Source organism: Musa acuminata, chromosome BXJ2-4 (assembly GCF_036884655.1).
Source record: "Musa acuminata AAA Group cultivar baxijiao chromosome BXJ2-4, Cavendish_Baxijiao_AAA, whole genome shotgun sequence".
NCBI classification, from domain to species: Eukaryota; Viridiplantae; Streptophyta; class Magnoliopsida; order Zingiberales; family Musaceae; genus Musa; species Musa acuminata.
Genome location: NC_088341.1, coordinates 10,218,642 through 10,238,263, shown reverse-complemented (window position 1 = coordinate 10,238,263; position 19,622 = coordinate 10,218,642). Strand labels below are relative to the sequence as shown.

The following is a 19,622-nucleotide window of genomic DNA, read 5'->3' as shown; positions in this document are numbered from 1 at the left end:
ATAACGATGAAGTACATTTGGGAGCCAAGAGGCGCATTGCAGCTGTAATAGAAGATTGAAGACTTAACAAAAGCGAGGAGATACAGTGTTTGTAAAGGCTTCGACGAGGATGTCGAAGGAATAAGTGGAAGAGAATGTCACAGACAAAATTGTAAACGATGTGTTTGATACAATGCTCATGTATATCTGTATCTTTTAATTTTGTTTATGCTTTGCTTAACATATAGAGGGCTGACAGTAGGCTTAGCAGCCCTATTTTGGTTGGCTTTGGTGGTTGCTTTAGGTTTGGAAGCGAAAATTATGTTATATGGGCACTTGTGGATATTTTGGTCTATAGTATATCATTTTGAACCCTTTGTTGTGCGATCATTCAACCCTTTGTTGTACGATCATTCAGAGCTCGTGAAGTCTATGTTTGTAATTTGCATTGGTTATGAAGTGTTTGCTGAAATGATTACTTGTGGATCCTGAATGAAACATTTTTTTTAACTCATTTTCTTTTTTATATGTCCTAAGGGATCATAGGAGGTTTCGGGGAGATTGACATTTACGAACAGACACGCAAGGGTATACCGTATGATTTCAAGCAAATCTAGCTAAGTTTATGAAAGATCGTTAAAATTATCTTTTTACCTTTTGTTTTCATATTTCTATCGATAAAACCGATATCGTTACGATAAATATATCTAAACATTTCAGTTTCATAACTATAATAATGATACCAATGTAATTTTTTAAAATATAAAAATCAGAACGTTAAAGGTATAATTAACCTCTCACTCATATTGATTTATCATAATATCTAGCAACTAGAAGGTATACCCCCTTAGATTGATTAATCATAATATCCAACAATTGAAACGTCAGTATACTATTGTTAGCATAGCAAAGCAATATGTTACTATATATTGGTTTTGTTAAGCGAAAATCTGATTATCCAAATCGAATGCAATGTGGAAACTTCCACCAACTGGAATCCTATTCCGTGTCTTTCTCACGAGGATAGCAAAATTAAAAAGACGTCGAATCTTGCAAGTTGCATCGTAGGCGCACCGAACAAAGAAAGCCCCACGGTGCCTACGTTTGATGTAGTTAGCTTGAACATCAAGGTGTCAACAAAGACCGAGAATGACAAGCCAAATAGAATCTCCCTAAAACTGCACCTAAGACACTCATTTATAATACAACTGTTGGAACATTACATTCGCAAACAATGATGTCGGGCACAATTTCACATATTCGGCAACCTTCATAGAATTGTACTACGTCGAATCCAGAGAAATGAGGGCACGACAAAGTCGGTAATGCCTTAACGCCTAGAGATCGTGATCACATCAGCCACATTCAACCAGGTTGCTCCACATGGTACTGAGGTGTTGTCAATCACCTAACACCCAGCTGTCAATCATCTTTGTGTTGAGGTGTTGGCCATGTCCCTAACAGCTATGCTATTGTCCATTTTGTTCATGCCTTCATGGATCACTTGCAAAGATAAAACTACATCCAAAATTTTACTGTTCAAATGGATGATCACATATTTCGGACGATAACTTTACATCACAAAGCACCTCCATGATCCAAATATACATTCATCTCGACACTCTTAATGAAAATACCAGTTACAATTGATGATATTATCTCACAAAGTACCAGTCTGATGAGCTCCTGCCACATACAAGTGAAGAAAAAATTGGGGATGGAGGTTACCTGATTTCTGCAAAAGATACTGATGCCTGGAAAATCTGACGCCAACAACAGGAGCTCGGCCGTTTCTAAAAATAAAGTATTCCTCGTGTGTCCACTTCTCGAGCAAAAACAAAAAAAAAAAAATAAAACTTTACATCACATACGGAAAATATTTGCAGCTGCAATGTAACTATGTGACACCTGCAACCATAAATGTACACAAAGAAACGAAAACTATATATTGAGTTTAAAAAGTTGGAGATACAAGAAAACGATGTAATACTGAACAAGATATGAAAGAGCATCAAGCATGAACAGACCATTTGATACTACAAAGAATGGACGTTGTGGCAGGGTAGCTACCTATAGCAATGACTGAAACAATGAAATTTCAGCGTTTTGGCATTCTGGTGATATGCGATTTGCTCTTCTCGATAGCTGACTTCCAGATAATATCATCCAGCTTGCTACAGAAGTTTTTATTAAACTGCGGATGAAGTGAACAACTGGTCACGTACTTCAAGAACACATGCAGAAATGGAAAAGGCCTAGACAGTGGGATGTAAGTTCATTTTAATTTTCAACTCATAGATACATTCTGGAAATAAAATATGCATGTTACTGCAGCTTCATAATTGCTTCAACTTGCTAAATTGTCTTCAACATTTTTCTTCTCTTGCTGCATCTCAATTACCATACAGGTGAAAGTTTGTTCGACTTTGATGCAGTACACAAAATATGTATTCATTGAAGAACACCACAGAGATCAAATGGTTCGATAGTTCCCAGTTATAGTTCTCAGTCACAAGGTATAATAGCTTCAAGTTCTCATTGAAGATTTTTAATATTCTTATTTTAATCTTGTCTAAAATATTTGATTTCACTATCTACCATTTGGGAAAATTGCATGTTCATAACTTGCTTATATATTTTTGTGCCACTGTCCACCTGCTTTTAGCTTTGTTTATTTTGCTTGGTTTAGACTGCCCATTTCATGCTTGAATAGACCTGAATGCCCGCTTGAAATAAACCATGTATCACACTGCAAGACGATTGTGGTATGCCACCATCATATCAACATCACATGAGGTTTTGAATCCCACCTGTAGCCTCAATTTGCAGATCTTTAGAATCTCAATTACCTGACTCTTTAGCAGATATGATGGCAGTTGTCTCATCTTGCTTGTTTATTCTGAGATTTATTGTCAAGACTCTAAGCTCTCTGGGTTGATCTTAGCCAAACCAAGCCAAGGTCAACAAGTTCATCTTCAGCTTGTTTGTGGTTTGCTTGATTAAGGCTAAAAAGCCCATGCGGCTAGGCCCTAGTCTGGCACAATTGGGGCTTGACTCCACGAATTGAACCAACTCAAGCCTATTATCAGTCCTAGTCTCCATTGTTTTATTTGGCTGCATTATTGAAATTCCAACCTGGGATTTCCATATTCGAATCTCCTTTTCATGTTTTGTTGGTCATTGGGTACCACAAGAATCCAAATCCTTGACTAACATCTCTAAGTTGCCTATTTACTGGTGGGAAAAGAGGGTGTTGGCTTGAAATCCTCATATTTCAAAGGAAATATCCAAGGAATCTCCAAATCAGACAAAGCCTTAATAGTTTGAAATTTGAATCCCTTCTGCCACATTGAATAACAAATACTAAAAAAATGAATAGTGAGTATGTATGCTTAAAGAAACAAAACAGAAGATACAAGAATGGCATTTATCCTATTCACTTAAAAGTTAATCTCGGACAGCAGGCAATTAAGACTAACCTTGAGATAATCTGCTGCTTCTCCTGCTGCTCTCTGAATTTCCACCATTAAAAATGATGGAGCTATTTCAAAGATCTGATTCAATTTCCAGGAAAAAGAAATCAAATGAATATTACAGAACATTCAATGCATCACCAAAACACTATATGCTAACAACGGTTGTACACATTAGAAAATAAAGTAGCTAACTTACTTCTATCATAACTGAAAGATGAGTGGCTTTATTTGCTGTGAGGCCTTCTACCCTCATCTGCAGATTGGCATCACATCAGAGATTGGGAAGTAAACATCCAACTATCTGTAGGTTCACTAACATTACAACCACTAAAAAAGATGAACAGAGTCAAATACAAATTGCATCTAAAGAGTGATAAAAATAAATAAAATAAACAAATATAACGACGGCCACTTTTTTTGCCTTCCAGTATATTAACAGTAGTGCTGTTTTGAACAACTAATTATTCATTTCCCATCTAGGAAGCATGTGTATTGATCTCAAGATGATCCAATTAACAACGAAACTTTTACTAAATAACATAAGCACAAGGATTTAGCAGAAAGTTCTCAAGAATAATTGACCAGCCATCTTTCTTCATTAGCATCTTACATGTACCTATCAACTCCTGCAGTTGAACAAGAACTTCCAGAGCACTAGGAGCAGAATGGAGTTGGACAATGTGAGAATTATTTTAGATAAGCATCTAATCATCTCAAATTATATTATTCTTGTTATAACATTATTAACAAAAGTAGCAATTTCAATTATTGGAGAATATTACAAATGGATTGACAATTCTTACTTATGTATATGTTCTATAATCTGATAAGTGATAACTACAATCCATTCTTGAGGTCTTATTTGAACTAAGAACAATTCAAAATGGAAATATAATTCAGTAATGAGAGAAAACTGTTGTAAGCTAAGTTTCTAGATACTATGAACACAGGTAAAGCTGCAAATCAAATTAATAAGTCTTTTAATGCACATAGAACAGCAACCATTCCAAATCAGTGACTCAGTAACGTATCACCTTATAATTACGATTGTGAGTCTTAAAGCCCATTGATTGTGCAACAACCTCCATGCTTGACAAGACAACTCTAGCCGATTTGCAAGATAGGAAGCGGGTTTCGTGTCTTGTATAATCCTTCAAAAAAGATTCATAATTCAAGTCGCATAGGGGAATGCTATTATGAGAAAAACTAAATGTCATTATGTATATGGTTTCTTAAAGATGGTATCATCAATTGTTAGCAGCAAGAAAATCAAGAACTCAAAGATGATGATGTATGATCAATTGCTACATTGCACAGAAGGACAATGGCCTTTGAGTTGCAAGGAACATGACAAATATATGAAGAAATCAAATTGCAGATATAACTGTTAATTTAAGAACAGCAAATATCAGGAGCAGAAGAGGGAATCGAGTGCAAACAGTTGATAAATAGAGCCCTAGATCTGCAATCATATGCATCTATCCTTGGAAGTCAAGCATCTTGGAATATCTGCAATCAGAGATACAATGCAAAAAGCCTAATATTCTATAGCATGCACATAACACCTATTAGAAGATGTGAAAAGTTGTCAGTCAGATCCCAAAGAAACTCTAAGCTTGTCAATATCCTCTAAGAACCATCTGAATACCTCCTATCTCTTTTATCTACCTTTTTTTAACTCATTTCCTCTCCTTGTATGGTTTTCTCATATCAACTGGTTAGGTAAGACAACCCAATGTGTTTGGCACTTCGCTTGTGACATGAAATTCATGTCCAAGGACTATAGCAAGAACAAAGAATAGTGGGCATTTTGTTCTCAAATTAACCTGGGCTTCTACCAAGGTTCGCCGTACCGTACCGTACCGGCGTTTCGACCCGCGCTCGGTACGGTACGGTACGGGTGTACCGACCGGTATACCGAGGTGTACCGAGCGGTACACCCGATTTCACCGATTTACCCCTCCGAAAATACCTGAAAATTAAAAAAAAAGTTAGGATAGGGTTTTCAAGTTACAAATAAATATAGTAATAGTATAAGTTTAGCAAAATCAATGTAAATTAGGTAAGAATAGCATCACATATCTTTTTCGGGCTTTGAGGTAGTCTTGTTCGAGGTTCGTATTTCAGCTCGTTATAGATTGAAATATCTACAGAAAAATTAGTTGAATTGTTAGACTATTTTGTTACAATATAAACTCTAAAATTCAAATGAATTAAATAATCATATATCTAGATATACCTGATTGTTAATTCTACCACCAAAACGAACGACGGGCCTCCACGGGTGGTGGATCAGGGTCCTCGATCCGATACATATCAATATGATACGTTTGTTGGACCCAATCATGAAATTGATCCCATGACATAGTGTATTGATACACCGTATGCCATTGATGCATCAATGTGGTGCTGATCGTAGATTGATCGTCATGAATCATATTTGTCCGAGGCAGCTCTTGAGGCATATATTGATGTTGTTCTGTATCATGCTGTTGCTCAGAGAAGGATGTCCAACTATCACCATACTGTTGTTGCCCATATGATTCTCCATAATACGATTGCTGTGAATACGATGAGTCTCTTTCTGTGTCAATATCATGTATACTCTGTCGCATTTGTTCATATTCATCCACTGCCTTCCCCTTCCCCTTTCGCGCATAAACTTGACCAGTACCTTGTCGAGTTCCATGATCTGAATCTTGAGTGGCATGTGTAAAATATTGCTCCTCGGTCCATTCACCACCCTCAAGTTGTGTAGACGAGACCAACGACTGCCCGGCATCACCGCCATCATCTGTCGAGGCACTGCTGTCCGTGTTGCTGTCATGTCTCTGGACCGAGCGAGAAAGAGAATGTGATTGTGAAGGTGTCTCGTCGCCCGACTCGATTCTTTCCAACGATGCAACTGATGCTACTGCCTTCCCCTTTGCCTTTGCACGTTGGGCAGACGAGTGTGCCTTTCCTCGAGTAGTTTGACTCATACCATGTTGTAATCGAGGGGGATTTTCCACCTGTTGGGGTTGTGCTTCTTCTTCTTCTTCTATTGCCTCGGTGATAAAACGCGAAGGACGCTGAGGATCTCCCGCCTCATCAAGTAGAGGATCCTCTTGGTTCTCTGCTGCTTCAACCCAATCTAACATTGGCTCTGAATCTTCGTTGTAGAATTGGAGGTCAATGGGATCAATATCTGGTTCCTCTGGCTCCTTATCCAACTCAGCACATCGCAATTTTAGCCGCATGTTATAATGGACAAATACTAGTTTCTCTAACCGTCTGTAGGAGAGTCTGTTGCGGACCTTCGTATGAATCAATGCAAACGTTGACCAATTACGTTCGCAACCACTAGATGTTGTTGTCTGTGAAAGTATACGAACGGCAACCTTCCTTAAATGTGGTGCATCGCCTCCAAATTGTAGCCACCACTCGACTGCAAAAAGATATAAATAAGATTTTATTAGCATAACAAATAATCAACATTAAATATAATTGATAATCAATATGCATAACTTTTCCTCACCAGGATCCATAGTGTAACGGCACGATACAGCTACAACGTCGGAGAATGAACCAATTGTTTCTCGAAATAATCGACCCTCCATAAGAGCATCGGTTGCCTCGGTAGTGTTTGGCAAGAGCCGATATATAACATTTCGTAGTGTCGTTAGGAAATTATTTTGCGTTCCGAGAGCATATCGATATTGAATTGCTGGGTTTAGATAATACGCTGCAAAACATAATTTTGTTAGTATGATTTTTTATTATCTAAATAATAATAAATTAAATTATTCTGAATATGAATTTACCTGCATTATGGATATCTTGATCCATATGAACATCGGTCCGACGATCAATGATTCGTACGTATTGGTCGGCCTTAAAATCATCTTTGAATGCTTTCCTGACCTCCTCTCTTGCTGAAATCAACATATATTTAAGATACGGCATTTGTGGACGCTTGTCCATATCGACCTTACGGAGGACAATATAAAGTGGTTCCACACCTTTTATGATTTCTGCTATACTATCCCAAAATCTAGAGGAAAGAATGACCTTTTCTATCTTCTTTCCATCACTCAATTTTGAATATCTGGATTCAGACCACTCTTGTGAGCTAGCCATTGCCTTCAAGCCTTGCCTTTTTTGCTGTAATGATTTTAATGCAATAAAATTGGTAGCAAACCGAGTTATTCCAGGTCGAAGTACCTCACCATTTACATACTTTTGCATTAATGCGTGGACCCAATGATGATTATATATAAATTTTGTAATTGATTGTGCTCGAGCTACACATTTTTTGACCGCATCCAACTCACCAATATCCTTCAACATTAGATCTATGCAATGAGCTGCACATGGAGTCCAAAACAAAGTTTTTCTTTTTTCCATCAATTGCAAACCGGCCTTTTTGAAATTCGCTCCATTGTCGGTTATTATTTGTACAACATACTGTGGTCCAATCTCCTCTACCATAGTGTCCATCAAGCTCTCAATGTAGTTTGCATCTTGGATCTTTTCAGAAGCATTAACGGACTTATGAAACACCACTCTTCTATTGCAATAAACAAGAAAGTTGATGATACTCATTCTTGTTGGTCCTGTCCAACTGTCACACATCAATGTCACCCCATATTCTTCCCATTGCCTCTTGAAGGATTTGATCCAATCCTTTATTTCTGCCACCTCCTCTTCTAAGTACACGCCGTGAATCTCCTTTGGTGTTGGAGGTTGGATCCCCGTGCCAGACTTTTGAATAGAGGAGATCATGCTCTGATAATATGGACCTTTGGCTGTGTTGGCTGGAATCCTATGAAAGTTAAACCATTTTGAAATTGCCTTCCCAATATCCCGTTTTTTTTCTTTTGTGTATGCATCGTCAATCCGTGTCTGTTTCGCTGTTTGTGGGGGATAGGCTTGCGGATCAATATCAACAATATCTGGTGCGGACCTCCTGCCAAGACCTCTCATAAAACCACGGAGTCCACCATATCTCATGCTACTAGTTCGGCCTAGCTGAGAAGGAGCAGTTGGTTGCCTCATGCTGGTTGACCTCTGGATTCCACTACCAGTGCCATGCTCAAATTGTGAGTCAGGTCGTCGATGCCTCATTGCTTCATCGACCGTATACTGATGCTCCAATGATGCACGAATCCCAGCTGTGAGATCCGGGTCGACTTCATCGCCGCAACCCTCATACTGATCATAAACCGGTTCCTGTGTAGCCCTATGATATTCTTCCTCAACTCTTGCCTTCTTTTTTAATGTATCTTCCTTTGTTTGTTTAAGCTTGCTTTGAAATAATTTACGGATCTCCGTTGGAACTTTCTTGCATTTTGCAACATCAGGATACCCACCAGCCAAATGCATTTTCACTCGAGTTATTCCTCCACCTTTGCCAATGTAGTCACAATAAATACATTGCCAATGATGACGGTTTCCATCTAGCTTTCGGGCATGAACCCATGCATCATCATGTGGCTGTTCCTTTGGTGCCATGATCCTATCGAATTTAAATCAAATAAACTATAAAGTATAAACATATTAAATTGATCAAATATCGATCATAAATCACTAATCACAACATTAAGTAATTTTATTAAAACAACTAATTATATTTTATTATCATAAATATGTTACATGCATAAAATAAGTATTAACATCATTAGATACACTAATTACGTGATTAACATAGTTAATTTTTTACTAATTACTTCTCTTTCAACACTATAAACATGGCAAACACCCTAATAGATATTAAAGATATTAGATTCACATAAAATCAAATAAATTTTGATTAAATCATCGTTAAAATGACTAATTACAGTATTAAATAACTTTAATAAATTATAATTAAACTTATTTTACCATCATATATATGTTAAATACATAAAAGAAACAATAAATATGTAATTTTAATCTAATATGATTCAAATTATGATAAAATTATCATTTATCTACACTAATTATACGATTAATATAGTTAATTTTTTACTAATTACTTCTCTTTCACCACTATAAACATGACAAATACCTTAATAGGTATTAAAGACATTAAATTGATATTAAAGACATTATTCAATATTTACTATGCATGAAAAACACTAACCATAATCTTAAATATCTTAATTACTCTCTAATTAAAGAAAACGAATACATACCTCTTGATTAGAAAGTTCTTCCTCTTAATCTTCCCAAATTAGCCTCAATTGAATTCCCAAATTAGCCTTAATCTTCCTCTTATAGAGTTTAAGAGAGAAAAGAAAAGTTTGAGAGAGAGTTTAAGAGAGTATAATGAAATAGGGGAGAGAAGATAGGTTTAAATAGGAGGAGAAAGGGCTCCAACGGTCAAATTGACCGTTGGAGCACTGTAGCACTGCTACAGTGTGGTAACGGTCGATTTCGACCGTTACCGAGTGGTACCGGTCGAAATCGACCGTTACCGAGTGGTACCGGGCGGTAACGGTCGAAATTTCGACCGTTACCGCCCGATATTACCCGGTACCGGGCGGTAACGGGTTTTTTGGGTGTACCGCCCGGTAGCGGGCGGTCCGCGTACCGGTCACCTATCGGACCGGTACGTACCGCCCGTACCGGGCGGTACGATTCGGTAAGTCAATCCTTGGCTTCTACATTATTAATGCAATCTACTTTAATATGTAGGCCTATTTACAATTAAAATAACATGAACCTAACACCAAGATAAACAGCTTCTCAGGCGATCTAAGATACTTAAGTAAGATCATTCAGAAAAAAGGTCTGGTACTCATCTTACAAACTTTGGTTGTCTAGACCGGCCAATTACATCTCATTGCCATGATATAACTCTTATCTTGGGTCTGATCATGTGAAGATATATCTCTTTATCCAATTACAAAGTCCAAAAAATACTAACTACACTAAAAGAACATCATCTAAAATTGCATCCATGATCAGAAATTAATTATAAGAAACTAAATATTATAGAAATATTACAGAAAACAGAGACATATGATATGGTATAGTTGATGTAAATAAAGTCATGGATCAGTTTCACAAATTGTATTGTTGATTACTGATCATTGGAAGAAAGTAAATCAAGCAAGATGGAAACAATAATGAAATAAAAATCTGTGTATTTGTGTTTGTAATAGCCAAATGAACCTGCATAAAGCCACGTACCTGCCTTCGGTCAAATAATGCTGAAAGATTCAGTCCTTGTGAGAGAATTATAAGATCAAATGCATTGAGATTCAGCGGACCCAACTCCTCATTCCTAGATTGCTCACTTGCCTGCTAATAGACCCAAAATCTCTAATAAGAAATGTGCACAATATTGCCATGGATTACATCGAGCTATTTACCAATGAGAAGAAATGCAACTAAGGAACAAATAGGAAAGCAACACAATAAACCATGGCAAGCATCTTGGGAAATACCTCAGGGTCATCAAAAGCAGCAAACACATCATCGAGGTTAATATCCTCAGTTTCCACCTCACTAACAGGCACATAATTTTTCTTGAACCAGTCATCATTTCTGATCTCTTCTATTCTCATACGCTGCACAAGTATGAAGAATGTAATTAATTAAGTGTTACATGGATAAGAATAAGCTACAATTGTCCGTTTGAATCATGAAAAACAACATAGCTATCTACTTAAAAAATAGTGAATGTTCACATCACAAAGTTGCACAATAAAGAGAAGAAAGATTCCCCTCCTCATGCAGTCAAGCAGCTCTCTCAAACATTTTACAACATCCAAGCATTTACAAAGATGCTTAATTCTATCTTATTAAAATATGTTCACATATCCCAGTCTCAAGAAACATTCTATGAATATTTACCCTAGAGCAAGATAAGGTGCAAATGATGACATATATATAGCTGACGAGGTTGTTGGTGACTTTGTACCATATTTGACAGTCATTCTTAGCAATTCTAAAAACTCAATGACCCAATAAGTGATTGTTGCTGTCATTTCTAATTCATAATCCATAGTTTAGCTAGCATTGGCAGTTAGAGGCATTTCATTCATTTTCTTGGGCAGAAATATATATTCATTGTTGTATAATCCAATGTCCAACTATGCAAATACATAAAACTCAAGCACTACACCCTAGAGTCTGATGGGAACTTGATCACCAGAAGGAATTAGGAAAGACAACACAGGTCAAAATATTAGTTCTTCTGTCTCCAGACAATGTTTTATCTCTAAACAGTATGAGGCCTCCCAGACAATAGCAACAAGACAAAACATTATTCTGAAAGGTGACCTATCAGGTGGCCCATAATGCATTTCTTTGATGCCCAAACAATAATCAATAGCTCAGTTAGGCTTTAGCCAACAAAGGCTTCTCCAGGTTAGCCAACATTTTTTTAAGGTTGATAATTTGGATCCATGGCTCAAGCCTCAAGATTTAAAAAGAATGATTAAATTATTTTCTGTATTATTTGTCTACTGTGCTTGTTTCCATAAGTAAAAGCTTAGAAACCAATTTTCGAAGCACATTTGCTAAATGTGTTTATATTCATATATTGTTTTACATTCTTGAATGAAACATGTAAAATCTGTGAAGTTCATAAAATTCTAATAATATTTTTTAACTTTTAATTTTTAAAATATATATAGAATATGTTGAAGTGAGGATTAGTCTCTCAATTTCTCGTATTCATAGGATTAGTGAACTATTCATGTATTCTTTAGGATCTAACGAATTGCTCAGCCATTCCCCAAATTGGACAAATTGTTCATCCCACCAAATGTCAAGAGGCACAAACTAAGACACACATACCTTGGCACAAAATGAGATGATCTGCTGACATCCTATCAGCAAGATTTATAATTTCATATCGTACCGGAGTTTCGATGTCAGTTCGGTATGGTACGATATAAGTATATCGAGCAGTACATTTCGGTATATTGCTCGGTATATATATATATATATATATATATATATATATATATATATATACAAAACGATGACGACGACAGGAGCACTCGGTTTCCCTGCGCAAAGGGAAAAGCGATGTCGCCTCAGTTTCCCCGCGCAAAAAAAAAACAGAGAAAGGCGACGTCGTCGAAGCAACATCGCTCGGTTTCCCCACAAAAAAAAACAGGGAAAGGCGACGTCGCCGAGGTGACTCGCCCGGTTTCCCTGCGCAAAAACAAAAGAGGCTTCGCCTCGTTCGGTTTCTTATGTTGGGGAGAAGAAATCGCACCGGATCTCCAGGTTTTCTTCTTTCTTCTCCATCACCAACCTCTTTCTTCTCCCTTTCTTTCTTCTTCGTCACCGATCAATGCTATAGCCCAGTAGCGGCCAGTCCGTGTACCGGTCTGTTGACAAACCAGTACATACCGCCCGGTACGAGCGGTATTATTCGAAATTAAAAACCTTGCCTATCAGTATGGTACACACCAATTGGTACATCTTGATATGACTAGCGCAGGCAAACCTTGCGTTTCACCTCAGGGCCTATTCAGGTTTGTACTCACGGTGACCTTCAAGTGTTGACTAACAAACATACTTTTGGAAAACAAAGCATAAACAAATACAAAAATGAACATGTTTTTTAAAGAGCGAAATCAAAACAATGCCAATTATGCCCTTAATTTAGTTTTATTATATTTATTTTAATAGTAATAGATAGTTCCATATTTTTCCAATGATTGTCAAAACAAGTCATGTTGCTTATCAGATACTTAACCAAACTATGCTACAACAACAAGAAGTTGCAGCTTCATGGATCTTTAGCTGCCATTGAGCTATATACAAAGCAATATCCTTCGTTAAACTAAGAACATAAATATTTATTTGTATTTTCTAAGGTCTTTTTAGGACTCCCCCTACTACTTTCCACACTATTAATATTAATTGCTTCAATCTTTTTTTAACTACCACATCGACCGGTCTCCTTAGCACATGTAACCTGCAGTGTCTATGCCAAATAACAGATGCCATTACAGGTGTAACCTGCAGTATCTATCCTATAAAAAAACAAATATACAACTGAGCCACAGACAAATATACAAATAACAAACTCCTCTCAAACATGTGTAACCAGTAGTATCCATCCCATAACAGGTAAAAGATCTCTACAGAAAATAAAAGGTATGTGGTCATTGGTCTGCTGGTCTAAATGAATACTCGCAAACAAAGTAAGAGGAAACAACTACTTACAGTCTCAGGGTTAGGATCCAGAATTTTACATAGAAGGGATTTTGAACCGATGGAAAACCACGAAGGACAAGAAAATTCTGCTTTCTCAATCTGTATGTAGTTTTTAAAACAAGACCAAATAAAAGTTTAGAACAATAAACCACATAGAATACCTGACATATATTTAACTTTAGAAGAAACTGACATTAAAAATCAGGTAATAACTAAGCAGAACATCATGTTTAGATACAAGTACAACTATATACAATTATCTAAGTTTTGCAGAAGTTATATGATAATGTCATAAAAAATAGGCATACAATTAGAAGTGCAAGACTTTTCATGTTTGTTAAGTTTTAACGATATCCTAATAAACAGCACAAGAAGAAAGAAGGCCCAAAACTGTAGAATATGGAGTAATAGCACATTTTCTGCATATCTAAAAAAGGTTGAGAGACATTAGATACTTTGCAATTTGCATGATCTAACAGCATATAAATGGTTCATGTAGCAAAATTAGGATGGACGCTTAGTCATCTCTCTTCTCGCTTCTTAATCAAAAATTATAAAGATAAACTATTCCACTATCAATTCTTTCATAATTTCACCAAATTTGTAGATGGGCATGAAGCCATGAACTGAAGTATTATTACTTTAGGAAAATATCCCAATCATGCCAATGAAAGAACAAGCAAGGTAAAATGTGTAAAGAATGCTGGTGTGCTTGTTGTGCATGCTGATATGTGAGTACATATTGGTGCTTACCAAACCAGATCAATGCACAACATGCTCCTGCATGCATCGGTTTTGCTATATTACATATAACCTAGCCTGTCGAAAACAGGCACAATACATGGATCACACATGGTATTCTACCATGCCTGTTGATACCTGGCAGGCTGGCACATGATATTTGATCCCTTCTTTCTAAGTTGTCATCTGTTAAACTATGTTTGCATCACAGTTGCCATATTTTATCAAAATTCTAAACATTCAGTAGCATAGCTCGGAACACTAATTGTTGAACAAACCAAGTACATATGCGTTAGGTGATCAATAGATCAACTAGAAAGAATATGAAGGAAGTAACTCGTGTTAAAAGCATTATACAAAAAAAAAAATGCCGCGTCATTTGGCCAGTCATGTTTGTGTCATATTTTGTTGCGATTTTCTGACATACAGGCTTGGCGTATCAATATATCAAATATGTGTTAAAGCAACCCACAGATTTCAGTGTACTATTAATATTATAATGCTATTTTTGCTCAAAGATGATTCTGGTTGTGAAAGTTCACCACAAGGCATGATCAGACCCAGAGTTGCAACCGCATTCACATGGCTTTTGAAAATCATATTGAAGGCACTGCTTGTCAAGGTAAATTACTATAGTTCATATAACTTTTCAACCTTACACTAGTTTTCATATTCCTTTATTTTTAAAAAACAGAACAAGAATTGCTGAGATACAGAACATGACACACCTGGTTTAAGCATACCCACTTGGTATGCCAGGAATATATTGCTCACAAATAGCATGACACAGACAGCACAAATTGGCCCAAAATACTATAGAGAATAAATAAAAATTGCACTGACAGTATGTAATGCTTTGCATACTCCAAATATGTGAGTCACATAATAAGATTGTCACTGTTAACATCAATGTCAAAAATCAGTCCAGAAATCAGACTCCTCACATACAAGCCAGTGAAACATCGGAAAACACTAGAAGACAAGGTTCCTAAGATGACGACTGCATGTGTATATTATATGAAATCACGTAAGATTAAATTCAGGGAACGAGGTCACAATTGTAAAACAAAAAAAACAAAAAAGGAAAACGAAGCAAAGTTCAAGCCACTTATTAGATTTTTTTTTTTCACTTCAAAGATATGAACATCATGCTATGGAATAAGTTACAAATAAGCATCCAAACAAGAACAAATAATTTAAAATTAAAGTACATGATTCTAGACCTCCTCTAAAAGGAAGTAAGGAATTATAGAACTTAAGCAATTAAGAACCCAACAAGAAGCTTTCCTAAACAAATCAAACCACGCCGTATGTAAAAATAGCTAAAGAAAACTTGCATACCTTGCTATAAAGAGTAGTCAAATCAACTTCATCAAATGGAAGATATCCTGCCAATAAAACATAAAGAATGACCCCACATGACCAGATATCAGCAATGGCACCATTATAGCCCTTATGACTGAGTACCTGATGCACAATGTTCATTCGTGGAATTATTAGACATCAGTGCTACATAACTAGCAAGAGATCAAAAAGAAGTCATGAACATGTAATTAAAAAAAAATACCAGATATATCAATGAAAACATGTAAAATTCTAAAAAAATTGAGGCTTGAGAAGGTTATTGGGAACAGCTATAATATGAATGGTATATTGACACAAATTATGCCAAAAGTGAAATCATCGTTTATGAGTTGCAATTGAAAAGAACAAACAGGAAGCCATGAGAAACCCAAAATAACATGGAATGACAGCATCTGTAAACTTTTTAAGTTTATTAAGTCATAACTTTCAATAAGTTTTCAAGGTATCATTCATGGATCAGTGGATGTTGTTGGAACATCCAATAATCCATCAAAGTCATCAATAAACAAATTCTTTGATCTAATTTTAATATTTTGGAACATAGCAAATATAATTTTTTTAACTTTTGCTATTGATAGAACAAGGTATGCAAATAAAAGTCTGGGCGCTTAGGTGATCACCTAGGCACTCTTGGGATCCTAGATGGTCATACAGTGGACAGAAGCTAATGTTGTGCAAACAAGCTGACACCTAGGGAATCACCAAGGCAGATTAATGTCATCACCAGCTTTGGATCAAGTACATAAACAAGTCAAACCAAGCCCATTCCTGTGGCATCAATCCATTACTGAAGTAGTCCTCAGGATAACAATTGTATATATATTTGACTGTGACCACAGGGCACATAATGCCCTTTTACCAGCTTAATTTTGTAGGATGTCAATGATGAAGGATCGATAGAGGGCAGGCATATAAGTTTATCATACTATCTCTCAAACATGCATGGTCTGATGAACCAATTGCCTTGCTTCACAAGGACAAACTCTTGAAGACACATATTTCATCATCATGTGAATGCCTTCGTTTCCTCTAATAAATCAGTGTTTTCCTTAAAATGTTTTTCTCTCATTATGTTCCACTCCTTCCTCTATGTTTCTGTTACCTGGGACATCGGCTAGTTGTCCAGGGAATAGATAGATTTAGACCGCTTCATACATGCACAGAATTACTTGACCTAACCCACTTAAATGTGATTATTGATAGTTGGACACATAAGATTTGCAGGTTTGCTTGATTATCATCTTCCATGGCAATAGCATAGAAATTCTAGAGGATTGTCTCTGTAGTACAACCCAACTAATAGATACCATATTTTGTAAGGAGTATTAGCATTTCTGTCAGTTGACTCAGTTCCTGTTGAACATCAAGTCCTAACATTTGCAGTCAGAATAAACTGCCAAGCTGCTCCTCGTGCGTATAAGATTACCTGCAACCCATTTTAGGTCAGGCTGCAAACAAGATTGCAGGATTATCTTCCTTACATGTCAAGCAGGTGAAATATCTTGTATATATCATAGAGAATTAAACAATTTAAAGTGAAGGACATTTGCCTTTCCCAGCAGAGTGTTGGGAGATTCAGAGAGCCTACGAAATATCCAACCAAGGTCAAATATGTTTATATAGACAGGATTTTTTCCCTTCATGCCACATCAGTTGGATATCTAAAGATTTCTATGGCTGATGAAATTTATAAATTCAAGTTTGTTTCTGCTTTTTCCTCGATGCATAAAATTAGTCCAAATTCACTAATAATCTGGTAATCTGCATGATAATTTTATTACACTCTTTTACCTGTTTTTCATCCTAAATAATTTTTTATTTCTTGATAATGCTTTCTCTTGCTCAAATTTAAAGTTCCATGTTCCATGGATTTTAACATCTTCTGCTTTTGTATATAAGCTACTAGCCCAACAATGGATATATTTAAACCTTAGATTAATCCAACATCAAGGTTATCAAATAAAACATGGCACATTGCTATTAGCTATATCATATCTTGTACAATATCACTTCATGAAATAACAAGTAGGTTAGATACAAGTAACTGCTAGCTCCATGTAACCCGAATTAATAAAAATAACCTAACTTAAAGGTAACTGACTGGATATAATCAAGGAATGCCAACTAAACCTAATTTAAAGATGGCTAAGACAAATATTCACAATCATACCTCTGGGGCAACATAATTAGGAGTTCCACAAGTAGTGCGGAGAAGGCTAACTCCCTGAACAGAGATTAAGAAAAAAGGCATAAGAAATTTAATTTGGTAATCACTTCCGAGAAGGAATCTCAAAAGAACGTACCTGCACAGGCATGGCACTGAGACCAAAATCTGAAATTTTAAGATTTCCTTGCGAATCTAGGAGGAGGTTTTCAGGCTGCATATGAAATTAGGCAACTTTAAGAATTTCATGCAAGAGAACTTTCACAACATTCTTCTGTAAATCCAGCAGTTTAACACCTTCAAATCTCGATGATAGACGCCCTTGCTGTGGCAATACTGCACCCCATCAATAAGTTGCTGGAAATATCTACGTGACTCAGCTTCACTAAGTTTTCCATGATGAATCTGCAGATATCTGACTTGTCACCAAAAGAATAGTGTATGCATACTAAGTAAAAATCAACTGAATCATACAAAACAAAAACAAAAAAATAGTGCAAGATATTAAGTCCCAATTATATAGGGTTGACATAGATAAAATATCACTGTATAATAAATTGTGCAAGCAAAAAAAAGTCTACAAATTAAATATTCATTCAAAGTAAAATGGAAGCTCAAAAGCTACAGCAGAAACTGGTGTATAGATTTCGGAATTAGTAGAAGTTCGTAAAGCAGTTTGCAACTTTGAGGCCTTACAATCTTATCAAACAATTCGCCGCCGGTAATAAATTCAAGGATTATATATATCTTGGTCCGGCTTGCCAACACCTACATGCGACAGAATCATGGTCACTTTTCAGGAGGTACGAAAAGAAAATTGCAGAAAACAGAGATAGGGACGAAACATATGTAAGAAATTGATCGAGAAATCGAAGTCATACCTCGTGGAGGCGAACGACATAAGGATGCCTCACCAGCTTCATTATAGAAATCTCCCTCTTAATCTGCACGGAACAGTGAAAAGAAAGCACCTTAGGCGATTACGATAGAGCAGATCGATTCCAAAGATCCATCATCTTTTCTCCTCGTAAGAGAACAACCGAAGAGGAGGGAGAGACCTGGTCGACCATGTTGTGCTTGATGATGGTGGCACGGTCAAGCACCTTCATGGCGACGCTCTCGCCGGTCTCCGTGTTCTGCGCGAACTTGACCTTGGCGAAGGTGCCCTCTCCGATCGTCCGCCCCACCTCGTACTTCCCCACCCGCCGTAGCACAACCATGGCTCCCCTCCTTTGCTTGCACGCAACCTGTTCGCTTCGCGGCCTCGCCTTCTCTCTAACGACACGATCCGAGAAACGACGGATTCGATTCGGAGGGGATCTACATAGTAATGGTGGGAAAGGGAAAGGAGGGCGTAGTGAAGCACGAAAGGTCTTTCGGTGGAGGAAGATAAAGTGATGAAGAGAGAGAGAGGAAACCGGCGCTTGGCTCGCGTCGGAAGGCACCAAACACAGTGCACGAACCGTGCAGAAAGCTTGGGCTTATGGGATCGCCTGTACTAACCAATTCACGGTCGACAAAAAATGCGGCATCGCATATTGTATCTTGTGGCCCACAAAATTAATCTACCAATAAGAAAGTGCCCTTCCGTACCTGACGTTTCGCTTTTCACATAAAGCAAAATGCAATGCAAAATTACATGCATACCCCTCCGAAGTCGGTGATTCATGTATTTTTCTTAATTATTTTTTGGTTTTATGTGTATATATATATATATATAACTTCAAATCTAGTTGAGGTATTTTATGATA

At 36.8% G+C, this 19,622-nt stretch overlaps 1 protein-coding gene across 7 annotated transcripts; it reads right to left on the bottom strand.

Annotated features, from left to right (window-relative positions):
* Positions 1-1,129: 1,129 nt before the first annotated feature.
* On the bottom strand, positions 1,130-19,344 carry LOC135609948 (CBL-interacting protein kinase 8-like). 7 transcript variants are annotated; one of them, XR_010485990.1, is made up of 16 exons: positions 18,930-19,286; positions 18,753-18,815; positions 18,568-18,639; positions 18,169-18,276; positions 18,011-18,085; positions 17,878-17,931; positions 15,684-15,809; positions 13,611-13,700; positions 10,868-10,990; positions 10,611-10,724; positions 4,490-4,606; positions 3,652-3,708; positions 3,459-3,533; positions 2,050-2,173; positions 1,708-1,887; positions 1,130-1,497 (listed from the first exon to the last, which is right to left on the bottom strand). XR_010485990.1 is itself a non-coding variant. In XM_065103787.1 (15 exons), the coding sequence occupies exons 1-14, from the start codon at positions 19,089-19,091 to the stop codon at positions 2,078-2,080; spliced, it is 1,332 nt and encodes a 443-aa protein (XP_064959859.1). In that variant the 5' UTR covers positions 19,092-19,344; the 3' UTR covers positions 1,604-1,887; positions 2,050-2,077. The 7 variants fall into 7 exon arrangements, 5 of the variants coding, with proteins under 5 accessions (XP_064959859.1, XP_064959860.1, XP_064959861.1 ...); XR_010485991.1 differs by having other exon boundaries at positions 1,708-1,801; XM_065103787.1 differs by lacking the exon at positions 1,130-1,497 and having other exon boundaries at positions 1,604-1,887; positions 18,930-19,344.
* Positions 19,345-19,622: the final 278 nt, after the last annotated feature.